The sequence below is a fragment of the Schistocerca gregaria genome, chromosome 3 (genome assembly GCF_023897955.1).
Source record: "Schistocerca gregaria isolate iqSchGreg1 chromosome 3, iqSchGreg1.2, whole genome shotgun sequence".
Taxonomy (NCBI): Eukaryota; Metazoa; Arthropoda; class Insecta; order Orthoptera; family Acrididae; genus Schistocerca; species Schistocerca gregaria.
In genome coordinates this window covers 917,145,373-917,168,074 of record NC_064922.1, presented here as the reverse complement: position 1 = coordinate 917,168,074, position 22,702 = coordinate 917,145,373, and the positions used below count along the sequence as shown (strand labels likewise).

The window sequence follows — 22,702 nt, the reverse complement described above, 5'->3', positions numbered from 1 at the left end:
CCTGACCAAAATGCGAATGACGTTCCTGATTCATTAGTGTTTCGAAGTGGATTAGCCGATGTTACTACAAAGATTGACATACTATTCGCAGTTATGTAACATAGTGTAAGATCAGTGGTCATAAAAATATGCCAGTGAATGGGGGCTAAGGAGTAATGTGATTTCTTGTCAATGACAATTTAAACTCTTCATGTATTGCTACTATTAATAAATAAATTACTTAAGGACCAGTTTCCTATTGAAAAATATGTAGATAACTGCATCCAGTTCAACTTGGGAGTTGAGTAGTTTGCAAAATGTCGAAATATGGAGATACACTTGTTAAATGGGACAAACAACACAGAATGCACTAAAGGCCCAAGCAGGTCTTTAACTCAGGGTGTGGAACCTGTAGTATGATATTTTATAGGTCTTGTTCTTATGATCGCTTAGTCCCTCTTACTCAGGCTACGAACCAGGATGGCAATGTCAACGTTCTTGATGACCATCTCCTGTTCTTTCCTCCACATCTCCACTACGAGTGCTTAATGACACATCACACGACTTCAAGCTGACGTTCCTTCATTGTTGAGGATTCAGTCACCCTGTCACACATCAACTGGCCCCGCTAATTTGCTCTACCATTTTCCCATAGAAGATATATGTGACTGTATCAAGCAACACCCCTGAACTTAGGTAGGTCTAAGGGATGCAATCATCAGTGGTAGGCTTTTGTCTGATAAGGCATACGTGAACTAACTTTTGTATTCTCTTCATCTCCGAATCGTTGGTATTAGCCATATAGCAGATGTTGCATTTTATTCACGCTTATTCCTCGTGAGGGTGACAAGTTTTTTGTCCAATGTGCTTTCGGAAAGCAGTACTATGAAGAAGTATTGTAATACAACTCTCAATGACCATTTACGGTCACATTAATCATTTGCATCCGATGTTATGAATGGGTTGCCAAGCGACTCCAATGATAAGTAAACATTTACAAGTGTAACTTCCACGTGGATTAAAACTGAATACTGGACCGTCTCTCAAACTCGGACTCTTGTCTTACGCTGGCAACGATATGAGCAGATGAGTGTGGATAGCTTGGTCGTTAAGAGTATTCTGAAATGAAAGCAGGATTCTAGGTTAGGGCCAAATTAAAGACTACGTTATGAACTACCAGGAAGTTTCAAAACAGCGCATATTCCCCAGTGGATTTCAAGATTTCTTTTGGGAACTCTAAAGAGATTTACACTGTTCTTCTTAGAAATTCTAAATAACAGTCGCCTCATATGAGAAATTGTTTTACTCCACAACTGCCATTTTCCTTTTTTTTTTTCTGCGTAAGTCGGGTGCAGTGTGAATGGGGGACGGACATTAAACGTAGAAACAAAAATGTATCCTTGTGGCCACCAACTGTTTCTCGAACTTTTGCAGCAGAACTAACGTTCCGAACGTAAAGGTAACTGTACAGTGCACGCTGACATAAGTAAGCACATGGCACAACAGTCTGTTTCTGAATCGTTCGCTGATGACAGACAAATCAGGGCTCCCACTGCATCCGATTCAATAATTACTGATTCTGGAGCACCTCAATACTTCCCCAAAATGGAACGTGTAAAGAGGCTTGGGAAATAATGGGAGACGTGAGAACTATTAGGACAGAGAAATGGAATTAAACTGAATACAGGAAGCGAAATCGGCAGCAGTATATCTGTAATGTGTTGTGCCCCAGGTCTACTATTGTAATGAAAGTATGACTAGTGATCACTAATAGCTTACGAATTTGGTTCTAAAAAATAAGTAGAATGTGTAGTACGTGTAAATCAATGGTTGATTTTTATGAAACTAGTATGTACAGATGAAGTTAAGGCACCTTTAAAAAATGGTTCAAATGGCTCTGAGCACTATGGGACTTAACATCTATGGCCATCAGTCCACTAGAACTTAGAACTACGTAAACCTAACTAACCTAAGCACATCACACAACACCCAGTAATCACGTAAGGCACCTTTAAATGAAGGAAGAATGCTCTGTACATCCATTCGTAAACAATATAGTTATAGAGCCTTCTAAAGCAAAATCGATTATACAACATCCTCAATACAAGTAATGTATCATACATCAGGAAGTTACCACAGTACACAAAGAACCACGGCGCGATTGCTGTAGAACACTCCTTTTCGTTACTTTAAAAATTTATTAACACAAGATCACTTTCATTTAAGTATTTCACACAACTCGTTGTGTTTAGGACTAGATCATCATTTGGAAACTGTGAGATGAGAATAAAGTAACATATGAGAAGCAGTCTTACTGCACATGTACACTCTAAGATAAAGGTAAAGACGCGCCGCCAAGGAATTATTCGAAGTGGGCAAAATTAGGTAGATATGCTGTACGTGTGTACACAAACCTATGATAATAATTTGACAAAAATTGAATGATTCACTCAAGCTTGACAAACTGAGCAAATCGATAACGCGTTGGTCCTCCTCTGTCCCTTATACGAGCAGTTACTTGCCTTGGCAGTGATTGACAGAGTTGTTGGAAGTCCTCTTGACTAAAATTTAAATTTTTTGTGACTAGGACCTCCATCGGGTAGACCGTTTGCCTGGTGCAAGTCTTTAGAGTTGACACGACTTCGGCTACTTGCCCGCCGACGGGGTGAAATGACGATGATTAGGACAACACAACACCCAGTCCCTGAGCGGAGAAAATCTTCGACCCTGCCGGGAATCGAACCCGAGTCCTTAGGATCGTCAATCCGTCGCGCTGCCCACTCAGCTACCGGGTGCGTACGTCTTCTCGAGTGATATCGTACCACATTCTATCAAATATGTGTGTTAGATCGTCAAAATCCAAGTTTCCTGGACGGCATTGCCGATAAAGCTCCAAAGTTTCTCCACTGGGTAGACATCCGGTGACTTTGCTGACCAAGGTAGTGTTTGACAAGCATGAGCAGTAGAAACTCTCGCAGAGTGCAGGCGGACATTATCTTGCTGAAATGTAAGCCTAGAATAGCTTGTCATGAAGGGCAACAAAAAGGGGCCTGGAATACCGTCGGCCTACTGCTGTGATAGAAAAGTGCCGCTCATGACGACCATAGAGGTCCAGCTCTGAAAGGAAATGGCATCCTACATCATCATACCTGGCTGTTGGGCCAAATTGCAGGCGGAAATCCGGTTGATATTCTACAGCTGTCTGAGGCGTCTCCAAACATTTATTGAGACTGTAATCCAGTTGACTGAAGTATAATTGTCTTCAGTGATTAGACACGCTTCTAATTGTTCCCCAATGATCAGCGAAAAGTTTCAGGAGACCCCTTAGACAGCGGTGGGATATCAACCTGTCTGCCGGCATACGGCCCGACAGCCAGGAGTGATGCTCTGGAGTGCCATTTCTTTTCAAACCAGAAGCTCTTTGGTTGTCATCCGCAGCATCGCTACATCATAGGGGTACGACAATCATATTCTAGTCCCCGCTCTGTTGCCCTTCGTGGCAAGCCATTCTGGGGCTACATTTCAGCAAGATAATGCCTACCCGCACACTGCATGACTTTCAACTGCCCCTTCGTGCTTGCAAAACCCTTCCATGGCCAGCAAATATTGTCCAATCTCTCCCCGTTTGAGAACGGTTTGGAGCAATCTGGGCAGGGTCCTCCAAGCAGCTCGGATTCTGACGCTCGAACACTCACATATTTGACAGAATTTGGTACAATATCACTCAAGAGGACATAAACAACTCTACCAATCAGTGCCAAGTCTAATAACTGTTTGTATAAGGGACAGAAAATTACCAACGGGTTATTGATATGCTCAATTTGTCAAGCTTTTTTCTTCAAAAGATCATCAAATTTTTCTGAGATTGTAATCATTTGTTTGCATGTACATGTAGATAACATCTACCGGTTCCCGTACCATTCACGTAATTCCTTCATGGATTTTTTTCTTTTTTTTTTCTTAGAGCGTATACAAAACGCAGCGCGCCACGTAAAATTGACATCCATACATTGCATCTCATCATGTTTCTCTTTACAAACAATGTAGAATACTAAACGGTGGAAAACTCCTGTTTGAAACGAAGTGAAATACTCTGTAGTTAATCATAATGGTGTCTGGGAAATTGTGAACTACTAGCAACTGTGCTTATGGACTAGTTAGTGAGGCATTTTCTTTTTTATTTTATCTCTGAAGCCTGGCTTTTCACTCTTCACGCTTCCGGAAACTTCGAAAATCTGTGTAAAAATCGATCACGAAAGAATTTATGGAGATGGGAATTGGATAAACTGACTATATCACAGTTTTTACAGAGTTTCAGGGAGAGCATATGGGAACAATTGACAGGAATTGGGGACAGAAATACTGTAGAAGAAGAATGTGTAGCTTTGAAGGATGAAGTAGTGAAGGTATCAGAGAGTCAAGTAGGTAAAAAGACGAGAGCTAGTAGAAATCCTTAGGGAACAGAGGAAATAGGGAATTTAATTGATGAAAGGAGAAAACATAAAAATGCAGTAAATAAAGCAGGCAGAAAGGAATACAAACGTCTCAAAAATGAGATCGACAGGAAGTGCAAAATGGCTAAACAGGGATGGCTAGGGGACAAATGTAAGAATGTAAAGGCTTATCTCACGAGGGGTAGGATAAATACTGCCTACAGGAAAATTAAACACATTTGGAGAAAAGAGAAACACTAGTACGAATATCAAGAGCTCAGATGGAAACTCAGTTCTAAGCAGAGAAGGGAAGTCAGAAAGGTGGAAGGAGTATATAGAGGGTCTATACAAGGGCGATGTACTTGAGGACAATGTTATGGAAATGGAAAAGGATGTAGATGAGATACTATACGGCGTGAATAGTTTGACAGAGCACTGAAAGACCTCAGTCGAAACAAGGTCCTGGGAGTAGACAACATTCCATTTGAACTACTGACAGCCTTGGGAGAGCCAGTCATTACAAAACTCTACTATCTGGTGAGCAAGTTGTATGAGACAGGCGAAATACCCTCAGAATTCAAGAAGAATATAATAATTCCAGTTCCAAAGAGTGCAGGTATTGACAGATGTGAAATTAAACAAAAATATCAGTTTAATAAGCCGCAACTGTAAAATACTAACGCGAATTCTTTGCAGACGAATGCAAAAACTAGTAGAAGCCGACATCGGGGAAGATCAGTTTGGATTCCGTAGAAAAGTTGGAACACCTGAAGCAATACTGACGTTACGACTTATCTTAGAAGAAAGGTTAAGGAATGAGAAACCTACGTTTCTAGCATTTGTAGACTTAGAGAAAGCTTTTGACAATGTGGACTGGAATACTCTCTTTCAAATTCTAAAAGTGGCAGCGGTAAAATACAGGGAGCGAGAGACATTTTACAATTTGTACAGAAACCAGATGACAGTTATAAGAGTCGAGGACATGAAAGGGAAGCAGTGGTTGGGAAAGGAGTGGGACAGGGTTGTAGCCTCTCCCCGATGTTATTCAATCTACATATTGAGCAATCAGTAAAGGAAACAAAAGGAAAATTTGGAGTGGGTATTAAAATCCATGGAGAAGAAATAAAAACATTGTAATTCCGTCAGAGACAGCAAAGGACTTGTCAGAGCAATTGAACGGAATGGACATTTTCATGAAAGGAGGATATAAGATGAACATCAACAAAACCAAAGGAATGTAGTCGAATTAAGTCGGGTGATACTGAGGGAATTCGACTAGAATGAGACACTTAAAGTAGTAACGGAGTTTGCTATTTGGGAAGCAAAATAACTGGTGATGGTCGAAGTAGAGAGGATATAAAATGTAGACTAGCAATGGAAAAGAAAGCGTTTCTGAAGAGGAGAAATTTGTTAACATCGAGTATAGATTAAGTGTCAGGAAGTTGTTTCTGAAAGTATTTGTATGGAGTGTAGCCAAGTATGGAAGTGAAACATGGACGATAAATAGTTTGGACAAGAAGAGAACAAAAGCTTTCGAAATGTGGTGCTACAGAAGAATGCTGTAGATTAGATGGGTAGATCACGTAACTAATAGGAGGTTTGAATAGAATTGGGGAGAAGAGGTGTTTGTGGTACAACTTGACAAGAAGAAGTTATCGGTTGGTAGGACATGTTCTGAGGCATCAAGAGATCAGCTATTCAGTATTGGAGGGCAGCGTGGAGGGTAAAAATCGTAGAGGGAGACCAAGAGATGAATACACTTAGCATATTAAGAAGGATGTAGGTTGCAGTAGGTACTGGGAGATGATGAAGCGTGCACAGGAGAGAGTAGCATGGCGAGCTGCATCAAACCATTCTCAGGACTGAAGACCACAACAAATTTATTTAAACTTTCAAGTAGCGACCATGTGACACAAAACTGTCCACTGTTGAAATATTTATACATACACTTATTTCTGATCACATATTATGTTACAAGTGTGTGCCACAATATTTAAGTAATATTACTTAAGTAACTTTGTGTAACAAACTGTTTTCTTCAGTTATTTACTTTATTTGTAATTAATTCTCATTGAATATAAATTGCATGCAATAAAACTTTCGTAGTGTGGAAGTTTTTCTACTGTGACATCATTTACGTGTTTTAATGCCTGTGAGCGAGAAACTCTTTGGCTCTTTTAGTTTTGTGCAATCGCCACCTTTGTAATCATTTTCTCATGTGACCAAAACTTGTTTGTGGTGTATGTGGATACAGATACATGAAATAAGTGCTTGAAATTATTTTCAACATATCGTCAACACAAATCAACCAAACTGCATCAGAACGACGGGGGAATATCTACATAAATTAACTATAACTATAATAACTGAACTTTAAAGATTTCTTTGAATTGTGTTCAATCGTTATTAGGAATGGTTACGTTTAAGTAGGTAGTTTTTAACATCGATTTAGCTGTAGGGCACCACCACCACAAGGAACTTCCGCCACAAAGGATACCAAAAAAGCGAAGACTTATGTTGACATCAACCACAGTGTGTCTAGATGTGAACAGCCGTTTGAGTAAATAAATAGCATTATAAAGAGCGGCTGGTTGCTGTTCTCTTCCGTACAAAAATCGACCTGTATTTTGTACGCAGCCACGATATCAGAATGTCAGTTTTTGACAAGATGCTACACTGTGTGTTACAAAAAGGTAAGGCCAAACATTCAGGAAACATTCTTCACACACAAAGAAAGAAAATATGTTGTGTGGACATGTGTCCGGAAACGCTTACTTTCCATGTTAGAGCTCATTTTATTAATTCTCTTCAAATGACATTAATAATGGAATGGAAACACACAGCAACTGAACGTATCAGCGTAACTTCAATTACAGGAAATGTTAAAAATGTCCTCCGTTAGCAAGGATACATGCAAACAACCTCCGTCGCATGAAATTCCTGATGCGGTGATGCAGCCCTGGAGAATGGCGCATTGTATGACTGCCGTCCACAATACGAGCACGAAGAGTCTCTACATTTGGTACTGGGATTGCGTGGACAAGAGCTTTCAAATGCCCCCATAAATGAAAGTCAAGAGGCTTGAGGTCAGGAGAGCGTGGAGGCCACGGAATTGGTCCGCCTCTACCAATCCATCGGTAACCGAATCTGTTGCTGAGAAGCGTACGAACATTTCGACTGAAATCTGCAGGAGCTCCATAGCGCATGAACCACATGTTGTGTCGTACTTGTAAAGGCACATGTTCTAGCAGCACAGGTAGAGTATCCCGAATGAAATCATGATAACGTGCTCAATTGAGCGTAGGTGGACGAAACTAAAATGAGCTCTAACACGGAAATTAAGCGTTTCCGGACACATGTCCACATAACATTTTTTCTTTATTTGTATGTGATAAATGTTTCCTGAAAGTTTGGCCGCACCTTTTTGTAACATCCTGTATATCTGTCCCCTAGTTAAGCATGTTTGTACTGCTTTGCATTTGTCCTCTAGCCATTCCTGCTTATCGATTCTCCCAATTTCTGTCGATCTTATATTTTTAGACGCCTATATTTCACTTCGCCTGTTCCATTTGCTATGATTTTACATTTTCCTCTTTCGTCAGTTATATGTGGTTTCTCTTCTTTTATCCAGGGATTTGTACTAAGCATTGCCTTTTTACCTATGTGATACTCTGTTGCTTTCACTGCTTCATCACTCTTTTCTTCATTAGGCACCACAGTTGTTCTCCATTAATTTTATCGAAGGCTGTTCCAAAAAACACATGCCGATTGAGTCTCTCAGTTAAATTTTGCATATTCTTCGGTTACCTATTTCACTAGAAATACTCCATTTGTTGTAGTTCTTCACTTTGTATATAATTAATATGTACCTAGTTTATTGTATTGTACGTTAACATTTGACTTAGAAACGACGGAGAGGCTCCGTCCCCGCCGCAGCCGCAGAGGTCCACAAGCCCACAATGACTACCGTAGTCCACTTCATTCCGACGCCAGCCCACACGTAAGCACTCTTTCAGGGTTACTGTGCTGTTCGGCCCCGGTAACCTCCCCCCCCCCCCCCCCCCCACACACACCAGGGGAATGTCTCACACCAGACGAGTGTAACACCTATGTTTGCGTGGTAGAGTAATGGTGGTGTACGCGTATGTGGAGAACTGGTTTGCGCAGCAATCACCGACATAGTGTAGCTGAGGCGGAATAAGGGGACCCAGCCCTCATTCGCCGAGGCAGATGGAAAACCACCTAAAAACCATCCACGTACAGGCTGGCTCACCGGACCTCGACAGAAGTTCGCCAGGCGGATTCGTGACGAGAACCAGGCCCTCATTCTGAGTCCGGGAAACTGTGCGTTAGACCGCACAGCTAACCAGACGGGCACCTAGTATGTACTTACATTACTTTTAATCTGCTGTTCGGGGAACCGTACGTTGTGTAAGTAAGTCAATCCTCCTATAATTCTGGCAGGACCTTTTTTCTCCATCAATGAAAAGCGATATAAGTTGTACTTTTTTGCGTGCTCTTTGTATGAGCCCTCCTTGCCAGCGTATTGAACAGACTTAGCAGTATTATACAGAAAGGAAAGATACGCTCTTTAATAGTTCATTTTTTAACCTGTCTATAGACATAGCTTTCCTTCGTTTTTTTTCCTTTTTTTCAGCTCATCGTAGTCTCTTGTATGCATAAACGGTTCAGAGTACAACATATCATTTCCGAATTGTCTGTCTGTCCGCCTGTATATCAAAGGCATTTGTAGCATTCGACTTCTTGAAGCTGTTCTGTATTATTTATCTGCTCTGTTCATATATAAGATTAGTTAAGCGAATTCTCTTATTGGCCAGTGCTTGTCCAAACTGTTCCCAATATCATGGGTGGGCGTCTTTTACCGCCTAACCGATATTCCTCTTCTTTTTGTAAATGTGATTACTTGCTCTTGTAGAGTTGTTAAGGTAATCGATATATGCTTTGTGTGTAGTATATCTGAGATAAGCTTTTCAAGTGTAGTGGAGATTAGATTAAAATAGATTAGTACTTGTTCCATAGATTATGAATACGACACTTCGTAATGATGTGGAACGTGTCAGGTTAATAAAAGGTGTCTATACAAGATATTGCATTACATAAAGTATTACATGACACTTATTTTTTTGTGGGGGTTGGGGAAATGACCCACTTATTATATCCGGAAATTCATCTAATGCGTAGAAGGAGTTGCCATTAAGAAATTCTTTTAATTTCCTTTTAAATGCTATATGGCTATCTGTCAGACTTTTGATGCTATTAGGTAAGTGACCAAAGACTTTCGTGGCAGCATAATTTACCCCTTTCTGAGCCAAAGTTAGATTTAACCTTGAGTAGTGAAGATCATCCTTTCTCCTAGTGTTGTAGCCATGTACACTGCTATTACTTTTGAATTCGTTCAAATTGTTAATAACAAACATACACACACCCACACACACACACACACACACACACACACACATATATATATATATATATATATATATATATATATATATATATATATATATATATATATATTGTGAGGCTACAGTGAAGATCTCTAGCTCTTTAAATAAGTGTTTGCAGGATGATCTTGGATGAGCTCCAGCAATTATTCTGATTACACGCTTTTGTGCAATGAACACTCTTTTACTCAATGACGAGTTACCCCAGGATATGATGCCATAGGAAAGGAGAGCATGAAATTAGGCATGGTAAGCTAATTTACTCAGATGTAATTCGCCAAAATTTGCAATGACCCTAACAGCATAAGTAGCTAAAATCAAACGTTTCAGCAGATCCTCAGTGTGTTTTTTTACAGTTCAACCCCTCATCAATACATACACTTAGAAATTTTGAATATTCTACCTTAGCTACCGATTTCTGATCGAGGTCTATATTTGTCAATGGCGTCATTCCATTTACTGTGTGGAACTGTATATACTGTGTTTTGTCAAAGTTTAATAAGAGCCCATTTGCTGAGAACCGCTCAATGATTTTCTGAAAAACATCGTTTACAATTTCACCAGTTAATTCTTGTCTGTTGGGTGTGATAGCTATACTTGTATCATCGGCAATAAGTACCAGCTTTGCATCTTGAGTACCAGCTTTGCATGCTGTAACAGTAGGACAATGGGCGCAAAAAACAACAGAAACATAGTTATGAATCATAATTTATTCGTCCTCTGGCGTCCTCCAGTAATATACAAAGACTGTGTACATCTACAGTAGCTACACCGAATTGTGTACACAAGCTGCTTTACAGGGCCCGTTTCAGCATCGGCTCGCTGATGTCTCAGCCGTGGTAGAGAGCCTTGGCGGCAGCGAGGCCTGCGAGTCCAGGAACGCCGTAGGCGGCGGGGGCGACGGCGGCGACGGCGGGGGCGGCGACGGCTGCGGGCACGGCGTAGGCGCCGGCGGCGGCGGCGGCAGCGGCGGCGGCGGCGGCTGCACTACCCGACCCGCGAGACTGCACGGCGAGACGCGCGGACAGGTGCTGCACTCTGGCGGCGGCCACCGCAGGCGTGTCCAGGGGCACGCCCTCCGGCCCCAGCACGATGTTGGCGGGGCCGTAGGCTGCCAGGCCGCCCACTACCACGGGGGCCGGAGGCTGTGGGGCGACGAGGCCCGGCGCCGACCCGATGACGGGGGCGACTCCCGCCGCCCCCAGGTAGGCGCCCGCCCCCAGGTAGCCGGGCGTGGCCAGAGCCACTGCCACCAAGGCACTCAGGACGATCTGTAGGCAGAGCAGTAAAAGCACTGAACAATGTGCCTGCACATTACGCGTGATACGCACCAACAAAGCACTCTATGGGGCATAAACTGGAGTGGGAGATGACAGAATGAACACTTGGTCAAAGGTGTCTTAAAACTGTACTTATATAAATGACTGTGCTCTTTCTACGTATTACGTGTTTACACGTGTTTGGTTCACAAGCTGCTGCAAATCCAGTATAACGATTAAAAAGACAGGCAGAAGACCGAACAGATAAAAGTCTGCATATAAGGGCCGATGTGGCTAGACAAAGAATTGAACTCTCAGTGCCTGCGTCTGGGGCCTAGCGGTTGTAGGTGATTCAGTCTGGAATCGCGCGACCGCTACGGTCGCAGGTTCGAATCCTGCCTCGGGCATGGATCTGTGTGGTGTCCTTAGGTTAGTTAGGTTTTTAGTAGCTCTAAGTTCTAGGGGACTGATGACCTCAGATGTTAAGTTCCACAGTGCTCAGAGCTATTTGAACCCTTTGAACTCTCAGTCTCCGGCATTCTAACAACACTAACAGTCGCTGGTGCTTTGTGGTACTGAAGTTCGTACATAGTGGCGTATGCGTTTTTAGAGCGGTCCCAAATTCCCTTAAGGTTTCCGCAAAAGACGCTGTCATCTTGTTAACCACCGTGTCTACCAGGAAAATCCAACTTCTTCCTTTCTTTCTCAGAGAAAAACGGAATTAAACTTTACCTACTCACATAAGCCTCTTGAAAGTTTCAACAGAGAAGTTATATAGCGCCAGTGGGGCTGAAAGAAGTATGCAATATTTGTTGTTATCTATCAAAAAGGTAAGTCATAGAAAAGATCTCGATTTTTGCCTAAGAGCGTCGTCTGTAACACTGATTTACCAATATTGAGCCCTTTTTGTAACCAAGTCCCTCTTTCACTCAAGAAATCTGGAGTTGCGCCTACTATAACATGGCGTTGTAAACCATCACGCTAGAGATGTGGAACAACTTCTTTTTGATAACCTTCCCCCTAGACCTGTTCGTAGCTGGGGTTGCATACACTACTCAGGGTGGAATGAAGCGATGCGGGGAAACGGAACGTCGCAAGTCGAGCATTTTTAACTGCCTAGATTTCTTGTATCTCTACCTCACGCGATAAAATAATGGCCAACATCAGCTCCTAAGAGCCTATCTACACGCAGAGCTATGATCCCAGCTGAAGCACCAAACAATTTAAAATTGCATCTCCAATGAGCCTGTCTACATTTAAGCTCTGATACCATTTGTGTAGAGCTCGATCATATAATGATTAAGGGAGTTAAACTATATTCATGGGAGTCCCTATCATCGTTCTCCTATACTGATTTAAATCTTTTCATAATATCTCTAAATTGATTCTTTCGATAGCTTGTACTAATCCTTCCAGTGGATCACAATCAACTCTTTCCTCATTACTCATCAATAATCAGACTGTAGATGCTTCATTAAACTTTCTTCTTCTTTCCAAGTCATTTTATATCTAGAGGGCAGAAGAAGTACATAAAGCCCCTACATAATTCGAAATATAATTTAAGTTAAATCAGTAATGACAAACAGTCTACTTGCATCATATGCGTATAATAGTGTCTGCAATAACGTGCTCACTGGCTGTGAAAGTAAATTCAACAGAAAATGATATTAATACATTTATAAAGTCTAAACGCTAGCAGTAAGAAGTTCAAAGAGGTTGCGCTCCGCCTTTGGTAAGACGAAGTGAGCCTGTGTCAGGTGAACTCACCAGGAGCTTCATGTTTACTGGTGGTGTTGCGCGCCTGTTATGCCGATGCTACTACTGCTGCCGCTGTTAGCCAGTGCATACCTGGAACCAGCTTCTGCGCGTTTATATACGCAGAGGCCGACGGTCAGCGCCTTGTGAAAGTGGCCTCCGGCCTTCCGCCGGCTAGTTCTTGGACGCAGACAACTAGGCGTATAACGGTGCGTGTCGACGACATTTAGCAGGGCGTCTCCTAGCCCTCTTGTAATGCACTACGGGGCATTAAAATTGCTACACCAAGAAGAAATGCAGATGATAGCCGGTTATTCATTGGACAAATATATTATACTAGAACTGACATGTGATTACATTATCACGCAATTTGGATGCATAGATCCTGAGAAATGAGTACACAGAACAACCATCTCTGGCCGTAATAACGGCCTTGATACAACTGGGCATTGAGTCTCACAGAGCTTAGATGGCGTGTACAGGTACAGCTGCCCATGTAGCTTCAACACGATACCACAGTTCATCAAGAGTAGTGACTGGCGTATTGTGATGGGCCGGTTGCTCTGCCACCACTGATCAGACGCTTTCAATTGGTGAGACATCTGGAGAATGTGCTGGCCAGGGCAGCAGTCGAACATTTTCTGTATCTAGAGAGGACCGCACAGGACCTGCAACAGGCGGTAGTGCATTATCCTGCTGAAACGTACGGTCTCGCAGGGATAGAATGAAGGTTAGAGCCACCGGTCGTAACACATCTGAAATTAAACGTCCACTGTTTAAAGTGCCGTCAATGCGAACAAGAGGTGACCGAGACGTATAACCAGTGGCACCCCACACAATCACGCCGGGTGATACGCCAGTATGGCGATGACGAATACACGGTTCCATCGTGCGTTAACCGAGATGTCGCCAAACACGGATGCAACTATCATGTTGCTGTAAACGGAACCTGGATTCATCCGAAAAAATTACGTTTTGCCATTCGTGCACCCAGGTTCGTCGTTGAATACAACATCGCAGGCGCTCCTGTCTGTGATACAGCGTCAATGGTAACCGCAGCCATGGTCTCCGAGCTGATAATCCCTGCTGTTGCAAACGGCGTCGAACTGTTCGTGCAGATGGTTGTTGTGTTGCAAACGTCCCCATCTGTTGACTCAGGGAGAGACGTGGCTGCTCGATCCGTTACAGCCATGCGGATAAGATGCCTGTCATCTCGACTGCTAGTGATACGAGGTCGTAGGGGATCCAGCACGGCATTCCGTATTAACCTCCTGAATCCACCGATTCCATACTCTGCTAACAGTCGTTGGATCTCGAGCAACGTGAGCGATAGGCTACAAACTCTGAAACGTGAATGTACACATTTCTCCTCCTTACACGAGGCATCACAACAACGTTTCACCGGGCAACGCTGGTCAACTACTGTTTCTGTATGAGAAATCGGCTGGAAACTTTCCTCATGTCAGCACGTTGTAGGTGACGCCACCGGCGCCAACATTCTGGGAATGCTCTGAAAAGCTAATCATTTGCATATCACAGCATCGTCTTCCTGTCGGTTAATTTTGGCGTCTGTAGCACGTCATCTTCGTGGTGGTATAGCAATTTTAAGGGCCAGTAGTGTATTTGGCTGTGTTTCAAAAGAAATTAATGCGGTCAGTTATATGTTTTCGGTTACCACATACAATAAAAGAAGCAGAGCCATGAAATTTAGTGATGGTTTCCGTCATTATCTGCGTATTCGTTCAGCGCGACACGTTTTTTTCCCAACTATGGATAGCTTGGTAGAGGCCTCGGTTGTGGAAACCTGCTATTTGAATGTTCACGTTGCACCTCACCAATAATTCCGTCACCATTCTAGATGTGATGATCACTGAATGCTTTCGTCCTGCGAGGTGAGAGGAAGAAGCCGTTGGGTCCCATGTATTATCACGTAATAGGGGAGAGAGTGTGGCAGATATGATACGCGAATTGGGATGGATGTTATTACAGCAAAGACGTTTTTTCTCGCGGCGAGATCTTTTTACGAAATTTCAGGCACCAACTTTCTCTTCCGAATGCGAAAATATTTAGTTGAGCCCAACCTACATAGGTAGGAATGATCATCAAAATAAAATAAGAGAAATCAGAGTTCGAACATAAAGGTTTAGGTGTTCGTTTTTCCCGCGCGCTGTCAGGGATTGGAATAGTAGAGAGATAGTACAGGGTGTTTCAAAAATGACCGGTATATTTGAAACGGCAATACAAACTAAACGAGCAGCGATAGAAATACACCGTTTGTTGCAATATCCTTGGGACAACAGTACATTTTCAGGCAGACAAACTTTCGAAATTACAGTAGTTACAATTGTCAACAACAGATGGCGCTGCAAGTGATGTGAAAGATACAGAAGACAACGCAGTCTGTGGGTGCGCCATTCTGTACGTCGTCTTTCTGCTGTAAGCGTGTGCTGTTCACAACGTGCAAGTGTGCTGTGGACGACATGGTTTATTCCTTAGAACAGAGGATTTTTCTGGTGTTGGTATTCCACCGCCTAGAACACAGTGTTGTTGCAACAAGACGAAGTTTTCAACGGAGGTTTAATGTAACCAAAGGACCGAAAAGGGATACAATAAAGTATCTGTTTGAAAAATTTCAACGGACTGGGAACGTGACGGATGAACGTGCTGGAAAGGTAGGGCGACCGCGTACGGCCTCCATTCTCCACTTGCCTATGGATGAGTGTACGCCCCCGCCTACTCAGACTGACTAGCCATTACACCAGCCTCCCCAACCTTATGCCATTCAGACAGAGTCAGTTGCATCGAAGTTGCCAACCTCAGCCGTCCATCTGCCGCCGGGGAACCTCTCGCCCCTTCAAGTCTTCCACCAGAAATTGCGGAAAAAGTCTGGCCATTCTCGGTCCTATGAGGGGCGTTTGAAAAGTCCGTGCAAAAATAAAAACTACTCCCTTGTTTGGGGTAACCCTTTTTAGTTTTGGACATAGTATCCTCTTAGACTTATACACTTCTGCTAACGCTGTTCTAATTTGCCGAATAATAGGAATTGCCCAAGTCTGGAAAATAGCTATTAGTTGCTGCAATCACCTCCTCGTCTGAATAAAATCTTTGTCCGCCAGACATTTCTTGAAATCTGGGAACAAATAGTAATCCGAGGGAGCCAGCCAGCTCTGGAGAAAAATGGGGAAGTGAAACGAGTTAAAATCCTATTTCCATTAATTTTGCGATTACAACTGCTGAGGTGTTTAATGGTGCATTGTCGTGATGGAAAAGGACTTTTTTGAGGTCCAGTCGCCGGCGTTTTTCTTGCATCTCGGTTTTCCAACGGTCCAGTAACGATGAATAATATGCACCTGAAATAGTTTTACCCTTTTCCAGATAGTTGATGAGGATTATCCCTTGCGAATCCCAAAAGACAGTCTCCATAACCTTTCCGGCCGAAGGAATTGTCTTTGCCTTTCTTGTTGCAGATTCTCCCTTTATAACCCATTGTATAGATTGTTGTTTTGTCTCAGGAGTATAGTAATGTTTCATCCACGACATTTAAAGTTCAGCGGATTCTTCCTGAACCGCTGCAAACAATCCCTGCAACAATTCACATAATTCCGTTTTGGGTTAAGCGTGAGAAATCGCGGAACCCATCTTGCGGATAGCTTTTTCATGTCCAAATGTTGATCAAAATATTATGACCCCGTTTATTTGAGATGCCCACAGCACTAGCAATCTCACACACCTTAACTCTTCTGTCACCCATCACCATATCATGGATTTTGTCAATGATTTCTGGAGTCGTAACTTCCACAGGGCGTCCAGAACGTTCATTATCACTTGTGCTCATATGACCACTCCGGAAATTTTGCAGCCACTTATGAACTGTTGTAATAGAAGACGCAGAGTGACCGTAATGTTTATTACGCTTCTCTTTAGTCTCCTGAGGCGTTTTGACTTTCATAAAGTAGTGTTTAATCACCACACAAAATTCTTTTTCGTCCGTTTCTTGACAATTACTGGACTTCCTTGATTCACACGAATGTCAAACACAAAGAAATAGACCAATATGGCTGAAACGTTGTGTGCGTTCTTTCCAAAGATGCTACTAACTAAAGATGGCCTCGATACATGCCGGTGGTGCCATCTCTCGGACTTTGCACGGACTTTTCAAACCCCTCTCGTATGTGCCCTTTTCAGTGGGAAGGATTTAGTATCCCTGTCATTGGCCACCGATACGGATGCGGATGAGATGGTGTGGGTATTACAGCAGAATACTGCGCCACGCTGACACATGTGACGTGTGTGAAGCACTGTAAGGACAGTCTTGGGTGTTAACTTGTCGGTGGCAACAGACCGGACCAGCTCAGTTTCTACGCGGTGCACAGCTAACTCGGATCTTTCTCGCCATGCCGTGCTCCGTGTCTGCTTGGTTAAGTATTCAGTCGCTCATGCTGGTCACACTTGCGTTTTTGTATGGTGCTCAGAAACTCACACATCGAATTTCATTACCTCGTCCGAGGTTTAGCGCCCAGGCTTTGTGGTCGAAGGAATGTTGCCTAGTGTAATATTTGGGCCATCAGTGACTGGTTCGAGGTACTGTCACACCTGTGCACATACAAAAGGGATCATTACAGGAACTGGCGTAGGGTGGATGCCAGACGTGCTACAACAAAACGTATCTTGCTCTACTGAGGGAAAAGAGGAGTATTCAGGAAACTGACTGAAACAAAAAATTTGGACTTGCGAAACTGAATCACTTAGGAAAATTGTGCCTTGGCTGCTTCTGCGGTAGTAGTTAACTGTTAGCGCTAGTGTACTTGCTCTTCCTAACAGCATTCCTTGTGAGCACACAAGTTGCGTGTTTATCTGCTTTTACTACACTCTACGTACTTGGATTATGCGCGACTGTGTAGCACGATGTAGTCATAGGGTCCAGCCGCAAACATCTGCTTTCATGCGCCACAGTTAATTCGCTGCAATTGATAAACTTAGGCTATAATCCTGCACTCAAATAGTCTACGCACTGGCTAGAATTGCGAGTTAATATAACACACAGAAATTAAAAGTAAAACTAGAATGAATAATTTAAGAACACAGGTTTTAACCTAACGTTTTTAACTGATGTAGACGACATAGAATTATGTTCAATAATGTTTATGCAAGAAAGGATGTCTCAGATATATATGAAGCACTCCTATGATATTCATTTAAAATACAAACAGAAAATACCATTATCAAATACAGAAATGAACGTTGGGAAGGTTACGAACATGATTATAAAATCCACAAACTAAATAGTCATCAAAGATATGCGAAAACTAAGTCCATTTCGTTATCACAATACATAAAATATTCACCAGCTCAAAACAGTTCAGAATTCAGCATGATGACTTGCAAATTAACACGCGCGATACAAAGAACAGTAACACATACTGTATCCTTAGTTCCGTAATACAAGCGGCAAAATTTAGAGACCAACTCTTGAGCACATTAAGGCCTCTCGAAAAAATAAAGTTTCGTCAGAAGTTAAAGTGTGGTAGCTGCCGTTCTTCGATCAGAATCTGTCACCCACTTCAAAATCCACACGGTACCACAGGCAATTATACCCACTTGCAGAACGAACATCCAAATATCCCCTCCAAGATATAATCGAAAAGTGTCTTCAAAAGCTGAAGTCTCGTAGCTGCTCTCCACCGTCCAGAATCTATCTATCGCCTATACATCCGAATCACTCACGTTACCACCGGCGGGTCCATCTGCTTCCAGGACAGACGTCAGAGTTCGGAATCGCTCACTTGTAACGTTCTCTGGCAGCACACACACTGTTAATAAACTAAAATGAAATTTAATTGTACTATGTACGCCGCTGTGAGGCAATTCGTATGTACTGTAATTGTGTAACGAAAATATTATTAAATTTTGTATAAAGGACGTTGGTTATTATTGTAATATTTTCTGTAATAATATTCTCGATGTACTTATGATTGTAATATTTCTATACTCATAACGTAATGTTAATATCTGCGATGAAAAATGTAAACGATAGCCACAGAGGAAAATAATGTTGTAAGATTACAAAGAGATATTAATAATCAGCAATAGTATAAATAGCACTACACAATGAGCATTCTTTGTCGTCTACCTCGAGAGCTGTAAGAGAGAGGAACCTGTGACGTATCATTATATGCATGAGTAGACTTCTTTTGTCGGTATCTGTCTTTAGCCGCCATTAGAGGAGAAATTATAAAGGTATGTAATTTTAATTATTGTTGTGGTCCAAATACACTATAATTTATCAAAATTGTGTATTACTAATGTAAATTAACTTGCCCATGTCATCTATAATATTTCTTTAAAGAATTTTCAGCACTTTTAGCGATTATCGTTGGTGTTGCTGGGCTGTGCCACGACCGAACGATTTGCAGCGGCGGCACGTTTAAAAAATTGTTCCGCTATAAATTTAACCAAACCCGTAAATCGGGAGCAGGTAAAATTAGCAGTGAATTACGAAATATTTTTCTTTTACAGCGATCGTGGGGCTGATTGAATTTATTACTGGTTTTACATTTGTGCATTCATAGGCGGATAATTAACGTTGAAGTTGTTAATATGTTGGTTCTTTCAATTTCTAAAGCAAATAACTTAAACGTATAGTGACTGTCAATGATAATGAAACGTTAAGGTCCTTGGCAATATTTAACCATTTTATACTAACAGAGACAGTCTTGTGTTGCATAGCTAACGCCGGGAAAGAATTCAGTAAATATTTAAAAACCCTCTGCATTTAGAAAATGTGTGCCAAGGCCGAATTACGTAAATAATTTAATTTAAATAATTTTCAAAGTCTAAAATGTTATTAATCAGTAAGTTTGAATTTATCAGCATGAGAGGGTTGCTAAAGTTCACGTTATTTTAAATGTGCTTAATTCTGTCTAAATGAATTTTTATTATCACACGTAAAAAAAGGGTTCTACAACAAAGTTCGTACTGAAAGAGTAAATAACAAAAATATTTAAAGCCATTTCTGCCTCATTTTCAACCATTCATTATATATATATATATATATATATATATATATATATATATATATATATATATATATATATATATATATATATATATAGGGTGTTCCAAAAATGACCGGTATATTTGAAACGGCAATACAAACTAAACGAGAAATACACCGTTTGTTTCAATATGCTTGGGACAACAGTAAATTTTCAGGCAGACAAACTTTCGAAATTACAGTAGCTACAATTGTCCACAACAGATGGCGCTGCGGCCTACGAAATTCTATGGTACGATATTTTCCACATATCCACCATGCGTAGCAATAATATGGCGTAGTCTCTGAAAGAAATTACCCGAAACCTTTGACAACGTGTCTGGCGGAATGGCTTCACATGCAGATGAGATGTACTGCTTCAGCTGTTCAATTGTTTCTGGATTCTGGCGGTACACCTGGTCTTTCAAGTGTCCCCACAGAAAGAAGTCACAGGGGTTCATGTCTGGCGAATAGGGAGGCCAATCCACGCTGCCTCCTGTATGTTTCGGATAGCCCAAAGCAATCACACGATCATCGAAATATTCATTCAGGAAATGAAAGACGTCGGCCGTGCGATGTGGCTGGGCACCATCTTGCATAAACCACGAGGTGTTCGCAGTGTCGTCTAAGGCAGTTTGTACCGCCACAACTTCACGAAGAATGTCCAGATAGCGTGATGCAGTAATCGTTTCGGATCTGAAAAATGGGCCAATGATTCCTTTGGAAGAAATGGCGGCCCAGACTAGTACTTTTTGAGGATGCAGAGACGATGGGACTGCAACATGGGGCTTTTCGGTTCCCCATATGCGCCAGTTCTGTTTACCAGTTCTGTTTATTGACGAAGCCATCCAGGTAAAAATAAGCTTCGTCAGTAAACCAAATGCTGCCCACATGCATATCGCCGTCATCAATCCTGTGCACTATATCGTTAGCGAATGTCTCTTGTGCAGCAATGGTAGCGGCGCTGAGGGGTTGCCGCATTTGAATTTTGTATGGGTAGAGGTGTAAACTCTGGCGCATGAGACGATACGTGGACGTAGGTGTCATTTGGACCGCAGCTGCAACACAGCGAACGGAAACCTGAGGCCGCTGTTGGATCACCTGCTGCACTAGCTGCGCATTGCCCTGTGTGGTTGCCGTACGCGGTCGCCCTACCTTTCCAGCACGTTCATACATCACGTTCCCACTCCGTTGAAATTTTTCTAACAGGTCCTTTATTGTATCGCTTTTCGGTCCTTTGGTTACATTAAACCTCCGTTGAAAACTTCGTCTTGTTGCAGCAACACTGTGTTCTAGGCGGTGGAATTCCAACACCAGAAAAATCCTCTGTTCTAAGGAATAAACCATGTTGTCCACAGCACACTTGCACGTTGTGAACAGCACACGCTTACAGCAGAAAGACGACGTACAGAATGGCGCACCCACAGACTGCGTTGTCTTCTATATCTTTCACATCACTTGCAGCGGCATCTGTTGTTGACAATTGTAACTACTGTAATTTCGAAAGTTTGTCTGCCTGAAAATTTACTGTTGTCCGAAGCATATAGCAACAAACGGTGTATTTCTATCGCTGCTCGTTTAGTTTTTATTGCCGTTTCAAATATACCGGTCTTTTTTGGAACACCCTGCATATATATATGGGGCCCCAGCTATCTTGTCCACCCAAAATATCTCTGGAACAATAACAGCTATTGGAAAACGACTTTCGCCGGTATCAATGTAGGAATGGGGCCCATGAATGTACATATTCGGAAACATTCTAAAACGAAAGCATATGTGTTTTTTAACAAAAACTTATGTTTTTTTTAAATGGACCTCCCATATTTTTTTCTTCAGCAATCCATAGCATGACAAAGCACATACACAATGGTGTTGATTGCATCGCAATATTCCCATTACATCCCGAGATATTGAGACTCGAAGTTGCCGCTTGAAACAGCCGACATGCGCTGCTAGCGCCCGTCCTGAGGCTCAGGCGTGAACTCCATGCTGCCCGTAATCGCGATGTGATTGACATGTATAATCACACCTCCATACTTATCAAGAGGTCCGAAACGAATAATACGGTCTGCTGCCATCAACTCTCATAAGCACATAATGGTTTCCCTCTCCCACCTTTTACGTATCTACGTACACAATATGAACCAGTACCGATCGGTGTACACCCGTCAGGTTGTCTTATTTATCCTGCACACCCAAAATAAGGTTTATCTAATGCGTTATATGACCCATTGTGCCTGTCGCGCAGGGCTACCTAGTCAAGTGTCCAACGTAGTTCCCACTATTGCCAGTTACCACTTCGCCTTGTTTATGATTTGCGACCCATGCAAACTCCTGTACTCCACCACCCTCCGAGCATCCCATTTGTTGTTGCTTTGGCGCGCAGTACACCGCATGCCAGTGTAGTCGTGCATCAGAGTAATCTAGAGACGGCACAGAGGTAGTACACATTGTACAGTATAATGTACACACATGAAGATATGGTAGAAATGCTGCTGATCTATGGAGAATGTACGTTGACGGGAAATACGTTATGAGATTGCTTGTTTGGTGATAGTACTGTTAGCAGACATTATGATTATTAATATGTCTGTTTTCTACCCTACTCTACGTACCTGTACCGTACCCTGTTGTAGGTGGACGAAATGCTGTTCAGGCAGTACGACTGTACAGAAGACGATTTCCTGACAAGCCATCGCCTTCGCGCCGGATGTTTGGTCGTCTCACATCTCGTCTACGTGAAACGGGAAGCTTAAATCCAAGACCTCGAAATCGTCC

The 22,702-nt window shown here is 42.3% G+C and overlaps 1 protein-coding gene across 1 annotated transcript; it reads right to left on the bottom strand.

Moving 5' to 3' along the window:
- Positions 1 to 10,569: 10,569 nt before the first annotated feature.
- On the bottom strand, positions 10,570 to 12,982 carry LOC126355509 (cuticle protein 18.7-like). Its single transcript, XM_050005849.1, has 2 exons — positions 12,904 to 12,982; positions 10,570 to 11,148 (listed from the first exon to the last, which is right to left on the bottom strand). Exons 1-2 carry the CDS (start codon positions 12,913 to 12,915, stop codon positions 10,708 to 10,710), a joined length of 453 nt encoding a protein of 150 aa, XP_049861806.1. The 5' UTR covers positions 12,916 to 12,982; the 3' UTR covers positions 10,570 to 10,707.
- Positions 12,983 to 22,702: the final 9,720 nt, after the last annotated feature.